This window comes from Narcine bancroftii, chromosome 14, assembly GCF_036971445.1.
Source record: "Narcine bancroftii isolate sNarBan1 chromosome 14, sNarBan1.hap1, whole genome shotgun sequence".
NCBI lineage: Eukaryota > Metazoa > Chordata > Chondrichthyes > Torpediniformes > Narcinidae > Narcine > Narcine bancroftii.
This window is the reverse complement of record NC_091482.1, coordinates 65,636,604-65,659,731: the sequence shown is the minus strand read 5'-3', so window position 1 is coordinate 65,659,731 and position 23,128 is coordinate 65,636,604. Positions and strand designations below refer to the sequence as shown.

General features: G+C 41.6%; 1 protein-coding gene across 1 annotated transcript in view; it reads right to left on the bottom strand.

Moving 5' to 3' along the window:
• The window catches only part of nox5 (NADPH oxidase, EF-hand calcium binding domain 5), a 114,129-nt gene that overhangs the window by 28,159 nt on the left and 62,842 nt on the right, over positions 1–23,128 (bottom strand). Inside the window, exons 4-11 of the mRNA XM_069910157.1 lie at positions 21,702–21,825; positions 20,906–21,056; positions 18,916–19,126; positions 15,883–16,120; positions 13,046–13,199; positions 8,700–8,875; positions 5,302–5,484; positions 2,448–2,580 (exon numbers count right to left, since the gene is read on the bottom strand). Of these exons, the coding sequence (XP_069766258.1) occupies positions 2,448–2,580; positions 5,302–5,484; positions 8,700–8,875; positions 13,046–13,199; positions 15,883–16,120; positions 18,916–19,126; positions 20,906–21,056; positions 21,702–21,825 (1,370 nt within the window). The remainder of the gene's footprint in view (positions 1–2,447; positions 2,581–5,301; positions 5,485–8,699; positions 8,876–13,045; positions 13,200–15,882; positions 16,121–18,915; positions 19,127–20,905; positions 21,057–21,701; positions 21,826–23,128) is intronic.

Sequence of the window (23,128 nt, the reverse complement as noted above, 5' to 3'; positions counted from 1 at the left end):
GTGCACCTCTGTCACGGTGGCCAGTGGGGAGCTCGCCATATAACATGATCTTGGGAAGGCGATGGTCCTCCATTCTGGAGACGTGACCCACCCAGCGCAGCTGGATCTTCAGCAGCGTGGACTCGATGCTGTCGACCTCTGCCATCTCGAGTACTTCGACGTTAGGGATGAAAGCGCTCCAATGGATGTTGAGGATGGAGCGGAGACAACGCTGGTGGAAGCGTTCTAGGAGCCGTAGGTGATGCCGGTAGAGGACCCATGATTCGGAGCCGAACAGGAGTGTGGGTATGACAACGGCTCTGTATACGCTTATCTTTGCAACAGGTCTATTGCTCCCTGCTGGAAAGATCAAGTAACAACAGCTCAAATACCCTGGCTAGAAGATCTTGTATTCAATGACAACGATATAATTGAAGCCCACAAGAGTAGATCTACAATATTGTGATGGCCCATTAGTCAGAAATTAGATTACAATAGCAAATCTTCACACATCCCTACAGGGAAGAGCTGGGCCAGACAGACTAATGAAATCCAAGGTCAGTGAAAATCTGCCTAAATGAAAACAAAAATTTATTTTGAAAGCTCAGTGCTTTTCAAGGGTAGCTGATTCCAGAGAGCAATGGTTTAAGGTGAAAGGGAAAAGGGTCTGAAGGGGTGACTTTTTCCACATAGAGTGATCTGCATCTGGAATGAATTGCCAGAGGTAACTGTACAATTCTGATGGTCACAAGACATTTGGACAGGTTTATGTATTGGAAGGGCAAGAGGGACTAGCCCAGAATGCCAACTTGTTTGGCATGTACAATTTGAGCTGATGGGCCTGTTCCATGTTGTTGGATAATGCTGAAGAAACTTGGTATTTGAGAAGAGAAAAAAATTAGTAAATGTTTCCGGCAGAAATTTCCGAGAGAAAATTTTCAATTCTGAGTAAGGACTTTTTTTTATATAATTTGTTTTTCTCTTCAATTTTTAAAATCCATAAGTATCATCACCTGCTTCTTTCTTTCCCTGACCTACTGAGTTTTTCCTGCATCTACTCCAATGTCAGTTTTCCAGCATCTGTAGGTCTTGCATTTTAATTTTGTGCTTTGTTTCTAAGTTAATTGACCTTAGTTGCAATTGTAACAGATGTTTGCCTATTGGAAACAGTCCTTATAGGTGTATCAGAAGAGAACGAATCAGGCGCTACCATTTCTACATTTGGGTGGAGCCAAGATGCAAACAATTGATCATTTCAATAAAGCATTGAACAAGTCAGATAATTTTATAAGTTTGGATAGATGGCAAATGGAAATTCAAAACTATATACCATTGGAAAAGATTACTTCTAATTTAAGGAATTAACTTGAGAATTTTTATATGATTTGGAAACCATATATGGATTTCATCAGTAAGAGTCCATCCACATCGTCCATAACACCCACTCCTCCCAATTAATATGTACAGAATAGAATAATATGTTAGGAATATATGAATAGTGAATAATTTTTAAAAATTAGTTTTTTTTTTCTTTTTTCTCTCTTTTCTTTTTCTTTGGGGGAGGGAGATAAAAAGAAAAAAATTATATATCATTTTTATTACATTGTATTGTTATATGTATGTATTGATACAAGTGAAAAATAAAATTTTCAAAAAAAAGCATTGAACAAATCATGTGAGTAATTTCTCCTTTGGTGTAACGTGCAAGATCGAAAGATTCAAGAATTTGTGAGATAAAGTGAAGGCAATCAAACCATCAGAGAAAATTAGCAAGGAAATAGTTGTCAAAAATAAATTACTGTTTTCAGCTCAGCCCATATGAAGTGTTGCTTTTGGATGAGGGTTGCTGAGATGAGGAGCTTCCTGCATTTACCTCTTCAGGTTTAATGGACCAAACACGAAACAATTACTGGATAATAAGGTCCAGTGCCTGAATGATGCAAGTGCCACTATTATTTTTCAATAGGTTGCGAACAAGAGAGGAGAATAATTAGCATAAGATTTCCTTCACCCTATGAGGGTGATCAGGGATTGGAAAACATTTCATTTTCATCCCTTCAACTTTCTCTCTCTCTCCCCAAAGGCATCCGTTCAAATTTCTCTCTCCTTGAATCTAGTTCTTTGTCTCTTCCACGCAAATTCTTGCAGTTTATAATCCTTTGGACAAGAACATTCATTCCGTATGCAGTCTCAGTGATATTTTTAATTATGTATCCGAAAATATCTGATGTGAATTACCTTAAGAAAATTTTGTGGGTATGACTATTTACGACGAAGCCTCTTTTATTCAAATTACTCAATCCCAATTTCCTTGATCTGTCATCAGAATGTAACAGAAGAACAACATATTCACAGTGAATCACAATAAAAACAGAAATCCCTGGAAAAACTCAGCAGGTCAAGCAACATCTGAGGAGAGAGAATGAGCCAATGATTCTAGTCTGAGACCCTTCATTGGAACTCCATACCTTGCTGTTCTGGAGCACTGCTGATTGTAAATGGATGCCACTCATACTTGGCAATCTCTGGGATGTTGAGGTACACATAGTCTCCTGGCTTGTAGTGGAAGAATGTTGACCTTTTGATGACTAGATGAGTTACCTAAATATTAAATACATATTTTAAGAAATGCATTAACATTTTTTCCACGAGTATTTTTTAGTCACACTCCTATCCATCATAATTCAAGGTGGGGTTATTATGCATACACTTGTCCAATCATCCGCCCAATGAATTTCCCATGGTGAGCATCATTTGGCAGGCATGGTGCTATGGAAAATCTAAAGCATATAGGAGCTAGATGGTTCACAGGAAAGAGAAATAATACAGCCTTAAGAGGTCTGGTGAAATTAGTCAATGGGGATCAGGAAGATTACCTTGGCCCAAACGGAGGTGGTTTGGGTTGCTGGAGGTCAACCGCCCAGCCACAAGGGATCAATGCAGAGTTCCACAGAACAGTGTTCCAGCACACACTCTTTAGCGGCTGCATCAACGACATTTCCTCCATCACGAGGTCAGATGTCAGGAAGATTGCACATCCCCCAATTATGACTTCTCAACCAGCCCAACCCCCATACAGCAAGAACTGAACAAAATTTGGGATCAGGATGATAAATAGGAAGTACAGTACAACTCCAATTATCCGAAATGTTTGGGACCAGGCCTATGTCAGATAGATTTTTTTCCCCCAGATAAATGGTAATTTTTTTTTTAAAAAACAGCCCAGTAGCAACAGCAAATTACTTATAACAGTATTTAAACAACAAGGGAAAACTTTTTAAGCATTAAAATAATGTTTAACTCTCACAAAAAAAATTGCTGGCTGCCACTGATTACCGACGCTTCCCTACCGAGACCCCGGCATCCTCTCTTCTGTCGGGAGACTGCTCTCCTTGATGACACCGGGACAAGGGAATCTTCTAACTGCTCGCGGCTGGGAGAAAGTGGCATGCAGTTTGAGAGGGAGAGTTGGAGAGAAAAGTCAATTGGGGAAGGTAAAGAAGAAATGGAAAGAGAGAGGGGTGGGAGTTACCTGAAACAAAGTCAATCATCGTTCTAATTTCATGTTGGTGATTATTTTTTCCAACCTGTGAGGTCAGCTCAGCTCCGAAAAAAAATTTGGATAAATGAGGATTTCTGATTTGTTTCAGATAACCTCACTTTACGGATTTATTTTTTAAATTTTAGATAAATGAAGATTTTGGATGATCGGAGTTGTTCTTTAATTGAAACTACCAATGTATCAAGCAACCAGAGTGAATTGCACAACTTTCCACTCAATCACCAAATCTCCCAATAGCTACATTTCATCTCCTTTGACCAGGACTTGAACCAGCCGGATGCACATTGCGGTTTTAATTTAATTTAGGTGTACAGAATGGTAACAGGCCCTTCCGGGCTATGAGCCCATGCCACCCAATTAGACCAATTGACCTACAACTCCAGTAAGTTTTTGAATGGCGGGAGAAAACTGGAGCACCCAGAGGAAACACACAGAGATGTGGGGAGAACGTACACAAACTCCTTACAGACAGCATGGATTAAAACCCATCAACAATGGCGTGAAGCAAGGCTGCGTTCTCGCACCAACCCTCTTTTCAATCTTCTTCAGCATGATGCTGAAACAAGCCATGAAAGACCTCAACAATGAAGACGCTGTTTACATCCGGTACCGCACGGATGGCAGTCTCTTCAATCTGAGGTGCCTGCAAGCTCACACCAAGACACAAGAGCAACTTGTCCGTGAACTACTCTTTGCAGATGATGCCGCTTTAGTTGCTCATTCAGAGCCAGATCTTCAGCGCTTGACGTCCTGTTTTGCGGAAACTGCCAAAATGTTTGGCCTGGAAGTCAGCCTGAAGAAAACTGAGGTCCTCCATCAGCCAGCTCCCCACCATGACTACCAGCCCCCCCCCACATCTCCATCGGGCACACAAAACTCAAAACGGTCAACCAGTTTACCTATCTCGGCTGCACCATTTCATCAGATGCAAGGATCGACAACGAGATAGACAACAGACTCGCCAAGGCAAATAGCGCCTTTGGAAGACTACACAAAAGAGTCTGGAAAAACAACCAACTGAAAAACCTCACAAAGATAAGCGTATACAGAGCCGTTGTCATACCCACACTCCTGTTCGGCTCCGAATCATGGGTCCTCTAACAGCATCACCTACGGCTCCTAGAACGCTTCCACCAGCGTTGTCTCCGCTCCATCCTCAACATTCATTGGAGCGACTTGATCCCTAACATCGAAGTACTCGAGGTGGCAGAGGCCGACAGCATCAAATCCACACTGTTGAAGATCCAACTGCGCTGGGTAGGTCACGTCTCCAGAATGGAGGACCATCGCCTTCCCAAGATCGTGTTATATGGCGAGCTCTCCACTGGCCACCGAGACAGAGGTGCACCAAAGAAGAGGTACAAGGACTGCCTAAAGAAATCTCCTGGTGCCTGCCACATTGACCACTGCCAGTGGGCTGATATCGCCTCAAACCGTGCATCTTGGCGCCTCACAGTTCGGCGGGCAGCAACCTCCTTTGAAGAAGACTGCAGAGCCCACCTCACTGACAAAAGACAAAGGAGGAAAAACCCAACACCCAACCCCAACCAACAAATTTTCCCCTGCAACCGCTGCAACCGTGTCTGCCTGTCCCGCATCGGACTTGTCAGCCACAAACGAGCCTGCAGCTGATGTGGACATTTACCCCTCCATAAATCTTCGTCCGCGAAGCCAAGCCAAAGAAAGATTTGTTCATTGATCCAATCTATCCATCCAAGCCTATATTCAATGAGAAACAAAAACACTGAGGAGTTACTCACCTTAGATGGCAACAAGTTGACCTCTACTATCTGTGTTGCACCAATGTGTGATACTGTGATTCCAACTATTTTTTCCATGAGGAACAAGAACCCTGATGCCACAAACCACTTCCAGAAGTTCGGACAGTGAAGGATTAACAGTCCCCAAACCCAAATGTAGCACAAATGAGTCCAATAAAATAGCTGAAAGAAAGAAAGGGTAAATCATTAGGAGTTAACACAAGATTTAATCATTTGGAGGTGATTCAAACAGCCTACTCCTAATTTCATGACTCTAAAGTGGACTAAAAGAAAGATTTGTTCTTAAATAATGGCCTTCACAGTCCTTTAAGAACTCCCAAATGCACTCCCAAGTGCAGTTACTACTAATGAAGCAAAATATAAGCAGATAATTCAATACACAATTCGAGATGCAAGAGACTGCAGATACTAGACCCAGAGCCAAAAACAATGTGCTAAGGAAACTCAGCGAGTCAAACAGCATCAATATGGGTGGGGGGAGGGGTGGGAGGGGAATTGTTGAAGGTGATTAAGTGTTCTGCCAGGGTGCAGGAAGAAGTCCCAATGCACTCATCAATAAGGTTCTGCACAGGTGGAATTTATAATTCCTCTCACTGATGCTGTTTGTTCTACCTACCGAGTTCTTCTAGCAGATTGAGCTTTTCTTTTTTCAGCCTATTTGATCATTTTTTAAAAATTACAGATGATCTTATTATCATAATTAAGTGATAAATGTTAGGAGTAAAACACAAAAGCCTGCAGACTCCTTGACAACACAATGAGAAACTCAGCAGAACAGTGTTGGAGATTTGGATCAACATTTGGCTTGAAACCTTCATCGACATAGTGACAAGTGTCATTAAGACACTGGGGATAACTTCCCTTAAGCAGTACCATGGGTCCTTTAGTGCCACTCAAGAGGCCCATACCAAAGACAACATCACGACTAGTGCGGTACCAAAGTGTCAGCCTTGAACAGCTGGTCTCAAATCCATGACCATCTAACGCAGAAGTGAAGATGCTTCCAAAACAGCCCCAGTGGTGATGGGGAAAATGAACCAATACCGATTGAAAACTATCAATGGCATTATGTTTATATTATAATGGTGTCAGCTGCACGATGCTATCAGGCACGCCACAAAAATTGTCAATTGGGTCATCATTATTAGGGAGCTGCTCACTGAATGTTCAATTTATTGTCCTACGGTTCTAATGTGCTCAAATGCCAACTAGGGCCAAGTGATGACGGCAGTAGACCAGTGAGGGGCTCTGTAGCTAAAGAATGCACAGGCAGCAGGCTGCTGGCAGCTCGAGGCGAGGAACCCACACAGGCTGCCGGCGGCCTGCAGTCAAAGGACACACACCAGGCTGTAGACTGCTGGAGGGAGTAGGTATCAGAACTGGGATGCGATACCTAGTACCTCCAGCCAAGGGCAGGAAGGGGCTCCCTCGTGGCCTTGGGCACTGAAGTCTTCCTGATCGGGCTGGAGGTTTGGACTTGGAGCTCAGGTTACTGAGGGTTTGGACTGAAGCCTGTGTGGCTGCAGGAGCGCTGGAGGGGAATCCATGGACACTCAGTGACTCTGAAGGGGCTCTCTTTTGCTTCTCTTTCGCTGAATGGAAGGGACGCCAGGCAATTTCTGCTGATGGCAAATCTTTGTCTGCCTTATGAGACTAAATGTAATTTTGTGTAATATTACATCTGTTTTATGACATGACAAAAGAACATTGAATCTTGAAACATTTTCAAAAGCCACTGACTGTTGCCTAACAATGAGCTAAACAGGGCAAGTTGAAGATTCCCACACCATTACTGTTTATGGGTTCAGATTCTGGCATGAAAGCTGGTCATTTATGTCCATTAATTAACAGATATGAGTGGCACGGTTAGTGTCATGGTTAGGTGCAACGCCTTTACAGAGCCAGTGATCGTGACCAGACTGGGCTTCAAATCCCCTGCTGTAAGGAGTTTGTATGTTCTCCTAGTGTCTGCGTGGGTTTCCATGGACTCACAGGTCGAAATGGCCTGTTACCGTACTGTATATTGGCATTTAGATATGGTGTAAAATGGAGTGAAAGATGAATGTCTGCAGATGCTGTGATTATAGGAAAAACAAAAATGCTGGAGGATCCCAGCAGGTCTTGCAGCATCCAGAGGAGATAAAGATATACACCTGACTTTTCCGGACTGAGTTCTTCAATGGATGAATAAACCGCAGTCAAGCTCCTGAATAAAAGACTGAGGAAGAGGGAAGAAGGGGCAAGGGGAGGATCAGAGGCCAACAGACAAAAGGTGATCATTGGACTTGGATTAAATTAAGTGACTGAATTGAAACTATTGGAAACATTGGCAGAAATCCATCCAATTCAACAAGATGATTCAAGGAGGAATTTAGCTGCCAATAAGTGACTCAAAATCCATAACAATGCATTCTGAGATTCCTGAGCAAGTCTCTGGTTGTGAATGTGAAACTTTCCATCACCTCAAAAGACTGCAGATGCTGGAATCAGGAACAAAAAACAAGACACGTTGGGTTGGTGCTGCCTTTTTGTAGCAATTCCAATTCAACACTTGTAAGGTTGAGCTCAATGATCTATATGTATGGCACTATACTTAAGGCCCATCGACTCATGGTGACTGACCATTCATGAATTTTCCAACCATCACGAGTTACAGAAACTCAATGCAATCAGCAACATGGTTTGCATTGTCTGCTTCATTCCTTTTTCTTTCCATCCTCATCACGAGTGCAACCTACATGCCTCTCTAGGTTCTTAGTCAGAAGAGATGAAATAGAGAGCTGGGTGACACATGGAGAGCTCCTAAAAGATCGATCCGGATAATTGAGCTTCTTCCCTGATTTTACACACACACACACACACACACACACACACACACACACACACACACACACACACACACACACACACACACACACACACACACACACACACACACACACACACACACACACACAGGTAATGTTCCAGATTCCCCCATCCACCCACAGATGTAGCCACCCCGGAATGGCAGCGAGTCACTGGGAAATTTGTTTATGATGAAATGTTACAGATCCACTTTGACTGTTGTCAAGATCAAGCTTCCTGCTTTGCTTTCAGCACCCTTATGTGAATTCTAAATCCAAACTGTTGGAGGGGAGCTGTGACTCTAGTGCAATGCCTGGATGGCTTGTAAAACCAAGAATTTCACTGCATCTCTGTACACGCCACTATGCAAAAACTCCAACGCTAATAATAAACACATGCCGATACATCATACACTGAAGACATGTTTTATTGACACACAGGCTGAAACACTGTAATCTGTGGTCAGGACAAGAGCACTGGACTAGGGAGCTTCAACCTGTACTGCAACACTGCACGACATTTTATTGTACCTCAAAGTGTCCACTCCTGCGAATGATTGTGCTTGAGCAGATTAACATCAGAATGATGAGAAACTGCAAAATTATTCCAGTAATAGATGCCAATCCATAAATCCAACCAATCCCAGGCCTTGTGGTAAAGAGGTATTCCCACAGCTGGTAGGTTCCACTTTTGCGAGTCATTTTCACTGAAAGAAAAAGGGAACAAGTTGAGTAAACGACACGTATAGAGCAGAGAGGAGGGTTTGCCGAATAAATTTGGGATGGCATTACATGCGCAAGACAAACCCAAGGTTTGTTTCTATACTACAGTAAAACCCCTGGTATCTGACACCTATGGGGATTAGTTCCTTTTCTATGTTTTACTTTCTCTTTCACTTTAGCTGTTTGACCTTGTGTGGTCCTTTAGGTGTCAACAGATGTGTTGACCCATCAGCATTTGGGCAGGACAAAGGCCATTCTATAGAGGCACACTTCTGTGGAAATTCTCTCGACCATCACGCACTTTCTTCATGAGGCTCTACCTCCTTAACAGAAATCTCTACTAGGCCACTGGACTTCGGGTTGTATGGGTTCGTATGTTGAAACCACCGTCCCCCTCCCAAAAAACCCGATGCTCTGCAAATCTGTTTTCACCATTGTCTATTCTATGCAGCTCCTTAGCTTGTATAGTCTCTGCTGCCTTATAGATATTCACAGCCTCTTCCAGTGTCAAATATTTTTTCCTCTAAGCCCATTATCTGGGATTCTGCAAACTATTCTGTTTCTAATGAGTAAGTTTGTCAAATCTCCAAAATCACATGACTTGCTCAGTATGTGAACTTGGCTAAAGTATTAGTCGAAGCTCATGCCTTGTTTCTGGTCACAGGAGAAAAATTTGAATCTCTCAAATGTGACATTTTTACTTGGAACAAAATACTCCTCAAATTTTGTCATCACAGTGTCCAATGTGAAAGTTGTCTCATCAATTTGAAAACTGTTATAGATGTCTTCACCCATCACATGAAGAAATAAATGCTTTCGTTTATTTTCCCCCCCCCCCCCAAAATCGGTTTCTCTCACTCCACCAGCCTTTAAATAAATGTTGAAACACCGTTTGAAGCATTTCCAAATATCATTTAGATTGCTGGTAAACTGCTTTGGTATGGGAGAACTTAACTTATCCATGGCAGGAACTATTGTCTTTTCCTACTTACTCACACACTCCAACACCAGGTCATGCTTGTTCCTTGAAGAAGAATGACCTTGAATGGTTTTATCAATTAAACAACTTTATTTTTTGAGCTGCCTGAACCAACAACGCACTTGACTTCTGTCGTAGTCTACTTTCTAATTCCTCGCCAACCATGCGCATTGCCTACGGGGTAACGTAGTTCTTTTATTATATACGTATAATAACAGTACCAAGATTGGTGTACTGGCAAGGCACATACCAGATCCTAGGACATTTGTTGGGACTGTGGTATACGTTTCTTTCCTTCTATATTGGACTTCCCTTCAGTGCAATGTTTAATTGTAGTTTTCTCTTTAACATTATAGCCTGCATTTTTGGTCTATGGCAACACTATCTCTTTATTCTTGCACTAGCTACTGTGCTACATAGTCATTGACTTGCCTGGATAGCATGCAAAATAAAGTTTTTCACTGTATCTTGGTACACATTACAATAAACAATTCAATATTCCTGACAATCAGAGAAAACTGCACGTGCTAAAAATTTAAAATAAAACCAGAAAATGCTGGAACTGCTCAGCAGATCAGGCAGTAACTGCAAAAATAGAAAAAGAGTTAACATTTCAGGTCTGATGAAGGGTCTTTGAATTAAACCTGTATCTCTTCTCTCTGATGGGGCACATCCTCGACTGGTGGCAGGAATAAAACTGAAACCAGTAGTAACAGGAGGAAGAGTGTGGAAAGGTTGGCTAAAGAGATAGGTATGATATTTTGAGATTTGAAAGTGGAAACAATGGTGGAAAGAATTGTGAGAGAAATCATGGGATTGGGGCCAATGTGACTGAAAAATAACATGATGGTTCAGTTATTAGAACAATCTCCCAAGTCTGGTCTACTGAACTAGGAACACGAATTTGAATTGCATAAAAGTAGCTGCAAAATTTAAATTTAAGTAATTAAATTAATTTTCCCTTTTAAATATTTTTATTGAGTTTAACATACAAACTTATATACAAAATTTTAAGGGAAACACATAACAAGTCATCTCATATACGTACAAGTGCAAAAAAAAATGGATGGAACTACATTAGACAGTTCTTTAATCCACATGAGAAACAAGTGATTGAATTAATCTATGATAAAAGAAAACAAAAATGAAAAAACCCCTAAAAACAAAATCTAATAAACTCCCTCCCTCTAATCAAGGTAATCTTTGTAAAAGTAAAGGGAAATTATGGATCGGACAGAGAATCTCCAGAACATCCAAAATTCTTAATTCTTCCAATCATGAGTGTTCTATGAATGGGCCCCCACAACTTGACAAATTGAAGCTTTCTAACTTTAATGTTGTACAGCTAGTCCTCGACTTCTGACCTTCATGAGTTACGACCACCGGTGCACAAAACCAATTTTTTAAAAATCTTTATTAAAACTACTGTACAAGTTAATATTTTGTATTAAAAGTACTGTATATAGTGGTCTCTGCTCATGGCAGCAGCCCAAAGTCCCCAATCCCTGCGGAAGCCCAAGGTCTCCGCTCCCCGCAGCAGCCCAAGGTTCCTGCTCCTCAACTTATGACCAAACACGAGTAACAACGAATCCTTCTGTCCCCATTACAGTCATAAGTCAGGGACTACCTGTATTAAATTTTCTCCAAGCTTAAATAGGACATTACATCATGTAACCACTGTGTATGGGTTAGTAAAGAGTCATCTTTACATTTCCTGGCTGTCAACTTGTAAAAGCTAAAACTTTTCCTGAGTTGCAGACAGAGGGATACTTAGCTCACATGAAAAACTAAACAAAGCAATTAACGAACATGGATTATTTTCATCCTAAAAATTGTTGATAAAGTTTGAAAAATCTCTCTAAATTTGGGCACTCCCAAAACATATGGATCAGCGAAGTTTCAAAAATTTTACACTTCTCACATAATGGATGAATATCCATATTAACTACAAGAATTTAAGTTTGGACATATGTGTTCCATGCACCACTTTAAATTGTCATAAAGCAATGCCTTGCACAATATGAAGAATCATTAATCATCTGAAAATGTTTTGTTCAAATCTCATTCCCAATAATGCTTCACCCCAGCCATTGAGGTTGATCTTAAATCTATTAAATCATTGCAAGTAGAAGATATTAATCCACCAGGGAAAAAAAAAACAAATTAAAATATTAATCAAGAATATTAGTATTTGAGCTTCAAGGAAAATTAGAAAGCTTGGACTGAACAAAATGCCTAACTTATAAATATCTAAAAAATATCTGTTAGGAAGATTAAACTTGGCTGATAATTGTTCAAAATGGGCAAAGTTTCCTCAAATAAAAAGATCTTTATAACTTTGGATCTATACTATTCCTCAAAACCCATGTCCAGCAGTAATTAAATTAATTTTGAATATTTAAAAACACATCTATATTTGTGGCCATGAAGCTACCGGTTTGTTGAAGGTATCCAGTGATACTTGTTACTGGAATGGGCTAATAAGTCGTTTTTTTCTAAAAAGCATTCTGGGATAGGTCAGCAATACTCTGAAAACCAACAACATCCACATACGCTGAAGGAATTTCAAAAACGCCTGAGTAAAACGAGTAGATATGAATCAAAGAGCAGAATAAGAAGAGAAGAGACAATGGACTCACTGTGGTAGCTTCTACTTTTATCTCTAACTCGTACCAATGTTATCACCCACCAAGATCTCCACAGCTCTAATGCTGTACAGTATATCCCTGACCTTTATCACTGGTGGCTGTACCTTCAGCTCTCTCAGCCCTAAACTTCTCCATCCTTAATCCTCTTTGCAACTCAAATAAAGACAGCATTTCTAAAGACTCATTTGGAATTGTCATCATACTGAACCTTTGTTTAGGATCGGATTCATTGAGAAGGAAATGAGGAGTGGACAAAAAGGGAGGGAACACCTCGTGTTATATCTGTCTCTTCTGACAAGCATTTAAGACAAAGATAATCTTAGCAGGACGCTAATGATGCTTGTTTTGCAATCATTAAAATAAATAAAATTAAATATCACAGTTTCCACATATTATAATTATCCCATGATTGGATAACCAGAATCATGTAGTTAGTGTTCTGCAACAGAAATCTTCAACTTCCCTATTGATTACAAAATGTTCCTTGGTGGTGCTTTAATATCTTAGCATTGTCACTGAGCACTTACCAAAGTTAAAAACATGTGCAACAGTATGAACGATACTCAGTCCGAATATAGCGAATCCCACTAGCTGATGGAGGAGTACATGCTGGTCCAAAGGCAGAACCCGCACCACCCAGGTGGCTCGTAACCAGGTCAGACATCGTCGCAGCATGAGGACCTTTAGGATGGAACAATTCTTGCAATAATTTTTAAATCTTAAATACAAATAACAGAAATAGTGAACAATTCACTCAAATTCTCTCCAAGGGCATTTTTCATTTCTCTTGTGGGCTCACCAAAAATCAAGACATGAATTTTAATTTGATCATGGGAATTCAGAAGAATCTTTAGTGGAGATTGATGGCACCTGAACTGTAGTTGTGATGGCTGGCATTTGGGATAGCAGGAGTAACATAGAGTAAAGGATATGACAGGCAAATAAGTTTTTAGTCTTTGAACAACAAGAGTTTTCATCAGATTCAAGTTGATTATAATCCCCGATGGAGCAGCGTTCTGTTTCTCAGTGTAAAAGCATGCAAACATACATATAAAAATAACACAAACAAACTACATACGAGTTAAATGAACAGTAGCATCTCGGAGGGTTTGTATGAGCAGTTCATTCGATATTCAGCATTCTCACTGCTTATTGGAAGCAGCTATTTCTCAGGCCTAGTGTTTCTGACTCCAATACTCCTGTACCTCTTTCCCGACAAGTGTAGCTGGAAGATGCTGTGTGCAAGGTAATATCCTCAATGATTTTGCGAGCTTTCTTCAGACAATAACAGTAGTTCACATTGATGGAAGGGAGGGAGACCTCTGTGATCCTCTCTGCTGCTCTTATGGTTCTGTGGATTGTCTCCTATCCAAGGCTCTGCAGCAACTGTACCACTCTTTGATGCGGCCAGTTAGGTTGCTCTCAATAGAGAGAATGGCAGCCTTGCCCACTTCAGACTTCTCAGGAAGTGCAGTCACTTGTTGGGTGCCCAAAATAGGTCACTTATTAAATAGACTCCGAGGAATTTGGTGCTCTCTCCATTAATAATGTGTATTGGAGGGTGGTCATCCCTAGTACTCCTGAAGTCCACTAATAAAATACAGCATCCAGTGGCAAATTCAGTCAGTTTATAATTTTAAGATTTTTTTTTAATTCTCCACCACTCTGGATGATCAATCATGTTCAGTGCCAACAGCCACATGATTTGCTCTAAAGTCATCCACCAATATGACAATCAAGTGGATGAGGCATTGTGCATCAACAAGTTCCCCAATGTGAGAGGGAAAACTTTAGTGATATTTATCCATGTGTGGACTTAGGGTAGTAGGTTCAATGTGGTGATGCTGGGCAGACAATCCTGATCGGGGTGTGAAACTGGGACAGTGCAGTGGACCTCACCCCAATCTGACTCAAACCTAAATGGTTTGGTTGAGTGTACACCCTAGCTGGGCTCTAATGCAGCCTGCATCCCTCCTCTATCATAGTCCTTTACATTGCTGAACAGCTCTATTACTTTTCCATCTAAGGGATTACCTGATGATGGGGAGATTCTGGAATGAAGAGATCAGTAGTAGCTCACCCAAGTGCTCATTCTTCATTGAGGAACAAAAACCTTTAGAAGATGATTTTGATCCTGAGATTTTTGAAAACTAATGTTGATGCAAATGTTTGTTCATCATACAGACCTCCCTGGTTTCAATCTATTTAAAATTTTCACCCTAAAAAGGTCAATATGACTAGCATAGAGGCATAGGATGGAAGGACGAATGTAGTGGAACATGAATATCTCTCCTTGCATTCATACACAGAATTTCGAGGAGCCTTCAATAGATCCCTCATATCCAGGAATCCTGAGAGCGTATTTACTTCAGAAACTTACAGTGGGGGAAGAAATAAGTCTTTGGATGCTGCTTAAGCACATCAGCTTGAGATCCATTGAAATCAATGGAATTCAATATACGAAGGGATGTCCACCTGGCCGCCAATACACTTGCGTGCGATGGCTGCTAGTGATATTTCTCTCGTGTTGTCCTGACTTATGATCACTCAACTATTTTGAAGGATTGAACCTTCGATATTGAATCTTAGACATTCTCCGTTCTGTACAGGGCAAACTACAAGAATAAAGATGTCATGCTATGGTTTGACAAGGTCCTGCTGAGCTTGAGTATAACACCATGACACAGCCCAAGGGCAGGATAACTGCAATTACTGTAAACCCAATCTGTCTGTGATGTGCAGTAGGTTCACATGTAGTGATGCTGGGCAGTCAATCCTGATCTAGGTGTGAAAATGGAATAGTGCAGCAGACCAAATCCCAACCTGACTGAAAGCTGTTTCGGTCATGTGAGGGTTTATTAGACAAGGCTGATACACGAGTAGATGTTGGGTTAATTAAGTTTGTATTTGCCTCAGTTTAGGAGCCTGAAAGGGGAAACCTATAAACTATAACAGTACAGGACAGACAAAATATGCGGAGGATGTTACTGATGACTGCGGAGCCAAGAATGAAGGAGCACAGACTCACTACACAGGAACAGCCACAGAAATGAGTTAAGGAGAACTTTTCTTCATCCAGAGAGTGGTGAACCTGTAGAATTCTCCACCACAGAAGACAGTGGTCGCTAATAACATTTTAAGGAGCTGGCTACATTTTGTTTTGATAAAGGGGATGAATGAATACAAAGAGAAAGCAGGAACACGGTACTGAAGTGGAGGATCATACTGAATGGTGGAGCAGCCTTGAAGGGCTAAATACCTCCTGCTATTTACTGTGCTTACATAGCACACTGAATGGGGCATTAAAGCCTTGAGCCAGCATGAAAACGCCAAATGCAACATGATAGTAACAAGATTCACTCACCACAACAAGGGTGCAGTTGAAGTTAAGGCACTGACCACAGCCTTTTGCCAACATAAACCATTCATTAAAACTGCTGTGATTCACAGCTGCAAGTGTAAAAAGCAAGATGTTGACTAGGATATAGCAGCATAAAAAGAGCAGCTTGCGGCTATTATTGTGCCAGTAGGATGGTCTCAGGTATCGTGGGGTTTTTCTTGGGTATTTCTCTGTAGTCGGAGGTTTTAACCAGTTAGCAGCACTGAAAGAAAGAGAACATTGCGTCAGGGTCCCTTCTGTCATTTAAGAAAAGGTTGGATGTGTACATGGAGGTGAGGGGGTTGGAGGGTTATGGGCGGAGAGCGGGAGGTTTGAGCTCGTGGAGTTGTTCTAGTGAACCGGTGCGGACTCGAAAGGCCGAGATGGCCTGTTTCTGCTCCGTAAATGGTTATATGGTTATAACATCACCAGGTTAGCTTCTGTCAGGATGCATTAACCGAAGACAATATCAAAGCTGATATTTTAATCAGCAGGGAATTATCACTTAAAAGTCAACAGGCCTTGCAAGAAGATTCTGCTATTCTTATTCACATCTTCTCCAAATCCATTATTTTTTTCTAATTATCCTACTCCATTTCCCCTTTAAATTTCATTTTCATGGTGGAAAAGCAAGAATGTATTAATTGTGCTTGATAAGGAATTGGTGAGTCACTTGCTTGAACTATTGTGGTTTCTTCAGGTGAAGGGTCTTCCACAGTGCTGAGCGGGGAGAGGGAGAGTTCCAGCATTTAGTTCCACCAACAATACTGAAACCCATGGGTTTGGGAGGTGCTATGGGAATAGCATGTGAATAACTGGTGTGTGTTTAGATGGTGCACGTTGCAGCTACTATTAACTCTTATTTCATCTCTCCCGCTTCTATGCTATCTTCCTTTTTTCCCCCCTTTCTTTGCAATTAAAACATGTTCAATACTATTTTTTTTTTAATCAGTTCTAATGGAAGTTCATTGGTTTAAAATCTTTCTATCTCCTACTGCGTTGCCTGGCCTTCTAGGTCCTTCCAGGATTGTCTCAGTATTGTATTATTGAACATGGCATATCACAACACACAGGCTGTATGGCTGTGTGTCATTGACCATCACAAATGCAATGAAATGCAAAGAATCAATACAGCAGTGATGTGATTTCTCAGAAGAATGCTGAGTGAATGCAAGTGAAAAAGTTCGACAAAGAACAAAAACAAAACATACATTTGTGGTGGTACACCTCCGGCCTACTGCAGGGGGCAACACCTGTACCTGCAGAAGTGTACCGTCGGCCCATTGCAGGGGGCAACCTCTGTACCTGCTGGAGTGTAAGGGGACAGGACAACACCTGGCCGGCTGTCAAACAGTCGGCCAGAAGGGATCAAGCCCCACCCGGTCAGGTGTCAATCACCTTCCGGGATATAAATGTGTGCCGGCCTCCCGAAGCCTCACTCAGAGTTACTGCAGCTGCAGTCAGCCTGGCTCTGTGGATTAAAGCCTGTGGTACAGTCTTCACCTTGTGTGTGTCTGATTCTAGCTAACAGCGCACCACAATATTACTTAAGAAGAATCGGAAAATAGCAATCAAAATTCTTTGGACACCATGCAGAGATGCATTAGAACATTTAGTTACAACTGGAAAGCTGGGAGGAAAAAGACGCAGAGAATGAATATTAATATCAAGGTTAGAAACGGAAGACAACTACTATAATTTGGAAGTCAGAGACCATGATGGATGGAGAGACATGATTGCCCATACCAAAAACAAGGCATCTGAATGATAATGACAGACCCTTTGGCCCACAGTGCTGTGGTGACCTATAGTATATATAATGCCAAAAAACCTTCCCTACCTCATTACCCTCTGTTTTTAATTCATTCACGTGCCTGTCCAAGAGTCTCTTACATGTTCCTATTGTTCCAGCCTCCACCACCACCCCTGGCAATGCAGTTCAGGCACCCAAAAACTCTCAAAGTGTTTTAAAAAAACACCATCTCTGATGTCTCCCCTAAATGTTCCTCCCTTCATTTTGTACAGATGTCCTCTGGGAAAAAGATGCTGGCTACATTACCTGTACCTCTCATGATCTTGTAGACTTCTATTAAGTCACCTCTAATCCTTCTTCACTCTAATGTGTAATATAGTTTCCAATCAATTTTCCAGCTCGAGATAGCAACTGCACTATTGCGAGATACATCCATGAAACATTTTGAATCCTAATGAAGCACAATGTACTTGAAAATGATTAATTCTGCCACATTGAAAACAAGTCCTAATGGAACTGTATTCGCTGATTTAGTTTGTTCAAAATGTATTGATAATACATGTTCAATACTATTTTTTTTTTAATCAGTTCTAATGGAAGTTCATTGGTTTAAAATCTTTCTATCTCCTACTGCGTTGCCTGGCCTTCTAGGTCCTTCCAGGATTGTCTCAGTATTGTATTATTGAACATGGCATATCACAACACACAGGCTGTATGGCTGTGTGTCATTGACCATCACAAATGCAATGAAATGCAAAGAATCAATACAGCAGTGATGTGATTTCTCATTCATTTCCTAGGATTATCCTTATATATCACTGATACACCCTCTACAGTGTCACTATTTTGAGCAAGTTAGAGTGCAGGAAAGATTCATCAAGATGTTGCCTGGAATGGAGAGTTGTAGTCATATGGAGAGATTGGGTTTATTCTCAGTGCAACATAGGAGGCTATGGGTGACATCGTAGAGATTGACAAAATGAGAATGGGCATCAATAGGATGGACGGTCAGTCATTCCCCCCCCCCCCCCCGAGGAGCCCAGAACAAGAGGGCACAGGTTTGAAGCCAGGTCACAGATGCAAGCTACAGGCTTCTCTTTTCTCCCCACCAATGAAGTTCAAATTTGGAAACACCCAAAGCCACCTGGATACATTGGATTCTGTCAATGAGAGGGAAGATGTTGTTGAAGTCAGAGTGACATTATGAGCAATTTAGGTGCTGACAGATGCAGGCTGAGAAAGGGGGTTAAATCCAAATTGATTACCTGATTGTTAAGTTCTCCATTACTTCTGGAAATTTCTCAAGCTCCTCCTTGAGCTCCTCAAAGGTAATGGTGCCACTGTTATCGGTGTCAGCAGATTCAAAGAGTGCCAGAGTGAGGTCATCTAGCTTCTCCTCCGGCAGGGAAATGGCACTTTCCCGCAAACAGGATTTGAGGACAGTGCGTAACTCATCAGGGTCTATGGAGCCACTGCCTGTGATTTGATTCAATGCCAACAATGGTAAACAATGGCTATCCTCAATAGAATAGGTTTTTCAAACTCTATCAACAATTTTTAAGATTAACTTGGTACCGTTTGTTAATTGATCTATTTGATTTTTCTCGTGATTCATGAACCTCAATCAGCATCTCAAGAGAAAGTCTTAGCTTTTACTACATTAATAGCCAGACAAATTATTTTATTGAAATGGAAAGGAGATGCATCCCCTCCTCATGCACAATGGTTATATGATGTAATGTCCTATTTAAGTTTAGAGAAAAATCAAATATTAAAGATAGGATAGGACCTATTCTTAAGAATTTTTTTTAAGAATTGGAAAAGTATTGTACATTCCGGTAATTCTTTCTTTGTTCTCTGGGGGTCACCAGTGATTCCACATCATTATTGATTTCTTTGTCTTCCAAAAAAAAATCACCTTGATGAGAGGGAAGGGATTAGATTTGTTTAGTTTTAGTCCTTTAGGTTTCTTCTTCATTTTTTAAAATCCTTACTATTTTAATATAACTGTCTAATAATGGGTCTGACATGGTTGCATTCATTATGTTTACTACTAGATGGAATTATTACAATTAATGTAGAAATGCACATTTTATTACTTTTTTTCCTTTCCTTTTATTTGCTTGTACACAATTGATTCATTATGTAATTGTCATTTATTATGTATGCTTATTATGTTAAGCATTAAAAATATATTAAAAAGAAAGAAAGTTATAGCATTGTTTAACAGTGAGGGTAACAGAGAGCTACAAAGGTTTCAATTGTTGACAGGTCACTGTTTTCCAAATCCTTCAATGGCTTCCCTCTTTCTGTGATTCCCCCGTCAAGATCTCTGCACATTTTTCAATTCTCCAACCCATTCCCTTACTGACATGTCTGTCCATGGTCTTATACACTTCCAGTCTGAGACCACCTGCATATTGGAGGAACAACACCTCATCTTCCGTCTGGACACCCTTCAAATGGATGGCGTTAACATAGACTTCTCCGGCTTCCTTTAAATCCATCCTCCCCCTGCCACCTTTCCCCCAGCTCTGGTCTCCCTCTCCCTCTTCTCTTCAGCACAAAAATTACCAGCAGATCTTGATGTTAAAATTACTTTTTCCATCACAACATAATACAACCACATGGGAAACATGCTTAACTATTAAGCAACATTGGAAACATAGATAAAACACCCATGAACTTGGTTGGGAAAGGACAATTGGAGCCATAAGCTCTCAGCGGTAAGTGCCAGACTTGGGATAGATCAAAATCAGAATTTAATGTCATGAACAAATCACGAAATTCATTATTTTGCGGCAGCGTCACAGTGGAAACATTCATATAAACCACCTTAAAAATATATAAAAATAGTGCACAAAAAGTCAAAATAAGGCAGTGTCTTTAGTTAATTGATCATTAGGGAATCTGATGGCAACGGGGGAAAGAAGCTGTCCTTGTGCCACTGAATGTTCATCTAGGGTCTTGCATCTTTTACCCGATGGTAGCAAAGTGAAGAGGGCATGGCCTGGGTGGTGGGGGTCCTTGAGGATAGAGGCTGCTATCCCCGTGAACACAAGACTCCCTAGTCTCTAGTTACAGGAACTGATCTTTCAGTGTCTATCTGGACAATCCAACTCAGGATTTTCTACACCGCAACAAGATCACCTTTCATTCATCTGAAAGTAGAGGCCAAAGTTTTTCAGTGTCAAAAATATAATTCCCAATATATAATCATGCCTATCAATCAATGTTATGGAGTAAAGATATTACCATCCACGTCGTAGACTTGGAAAAGGAATCGTAGCTTGTCTGTTTCACTCCCATGCGTGAGAAGATTCAGGGCTTTCAACAATTCATCTAGGCTTATGCTGCCACTCCCATCTGAGTCAAACAGAGCAAAAAACCTTTCTGCAAAAAAAGACTGAGGAAAGACAATGAAATTTTTTAAAAAGTCTAACTATTCTAAAGATTTGACAGTACAAATAGATGCAAGGATAGGACCTAGATATTGTAAAGTGTGAGGGGAGGTCATACAGGGGGGGGGGGGGGGGGGGGGTGATCATATGTTGGGTTCAAGTGGGCCTTGGTCAAGAGAAGTCAAGCAAAGGTCAGATGCACTAACGGATGTGGAAGGTTGTCCAAATGAGAACAATCATGACATGTCAGTACGTAAGTGATATTGGTTTCCAGCACTGGAGTGTTACACCTGAGACATCAAAAGACAGGAACCTTTGAGTTTGGATCAAAGCAAGCCTAACTAGTTTTGAAAAAAAAACCTGCTTCTGCACAGCTGGCCCATTTAATGTGAGATCCAAATGATATTTGTTGCATTTAGGTGGTGTATCTAATTTCAGATACCTCGATGTTCCTCAACACATGAAAACTCAGAAAATAGGGTCCTCAATTTACCCTTGCAGTTACTCTTCACTGAAGTTAAATTACAGAGCACATAGAAGCATGGCCTATGGCACCAGTTTAAAAAAACCTGATTTTCATTAACAATCCTGCAGCCATTGAAATGACAACAGATGTGAAATAGTCCCTTTGTGCACAGATGAATGCTTGCCTCTTTCACTTTGAGTGCTGTCTTGAATTCTTCCAAATCAATCTCCTTATCCTCTCCGGCAATAGTTTCAAACTGCTTCGTTACCCACTCCAACCATTTGGCATCATCGTCCATGCTCATAGAGCTGCAACAAGCAAATGATGATCAAACAACTGTTCAATGCTTGGAAATTAGCAAATGTCATTAGGATCAGCCTAACCCCAACGCCCAAATCCTCAATCGTTTCTCAAAAACCCCACAAAAAGTAGTTTCTATTGAAACCATTTATACTTTATTTTGGAAGACCAAGAGATATTGAACATATGGACTCAGCAAAAAAAAAACCAAAAATATTAATTGATTTTTTTTTAATGCTAAAACACTAAAGGTACATTTACAACACATTTTTGTTTCAAACTCATTTTTACTTCTAGGTCAAAAGCTAAAAGCTGCATAAATTATTGTCTTTGAAACTATATATTGTTCAAGCTGTGTATTTTGAATTGATATTCTCCTAATAGTGTTATTTTCTTGACATCTACTCTATCCCTTTGCCCGTATCGGGGCCGCCGCCGTCTACCCTTCGCCCGGACCGGGGCCGGGGCCGCCGCTGCTCTCCCTGTGCCCGGACTGGGGCCGCCGCCTCCCCCTTGCTCCTGCCCGTATCGGGGCCGCCGCCGTCTACCCTTTGCCCGGACCGGGGCCGGGGCCGCCGCTGCTCTCCCTGTGCCCGGACTGGGGCCGCCGCCTCCCCCTTGCTCCTGCCCGTATCGGGGCCGCCGCCGTCTACCCTTCGCCCGGACCGGGGCCGGGGCCGCCGCTGCTCTCCCTGTGCCCGGACTGGGGCCGCCGCCTCCCCCTTGCTCCTGCCCGTATCGGGGCCGCCGCCGTCTACCCTTCGCCCGGACCGGGGCCGGGGCCGCCGCTGCCGCACCAACCCACCCACACAGGAAACCTCACCTTTAGTTGCCCATTCAGAATAATACCTAGTGTCGCCGAGAATATTCTCCCAGAATCACAGTGCGGCTTTCGCGCTAACAGAGGAACCACTGACATGGTCTTTGCCCTCAGACAGCTCCAAGAAAAGTGTAGAGAACAAAACAAAGGACTCTACATCACCTTTGTTGACCTCACCAAAGCCTTCGACACCGTGAGCAGGAAAGGGCTTTGGCAAATACTAGAGCGCATCGGATGTCCCCCAAAGTTCCTCAACATGATTATCCAACTGCACGAAAACCAACAAGGTCGGGTCAGATACAGCAATGAGCTCTCTGAACCCTTCTCCATTAACAATGGCGTGAAGCAAGGCTGTGTTCTCGCACCAACCCTCTTTTCAATCTTCTTCAGCATGATGCTGAACCAAGCCATGAAAGACCCCAACAATGAAGACGCTGTTTACATCCGGTACCGCACGGATGGCAGTCTCTTCAATCTGAGGCGCCTGCAAG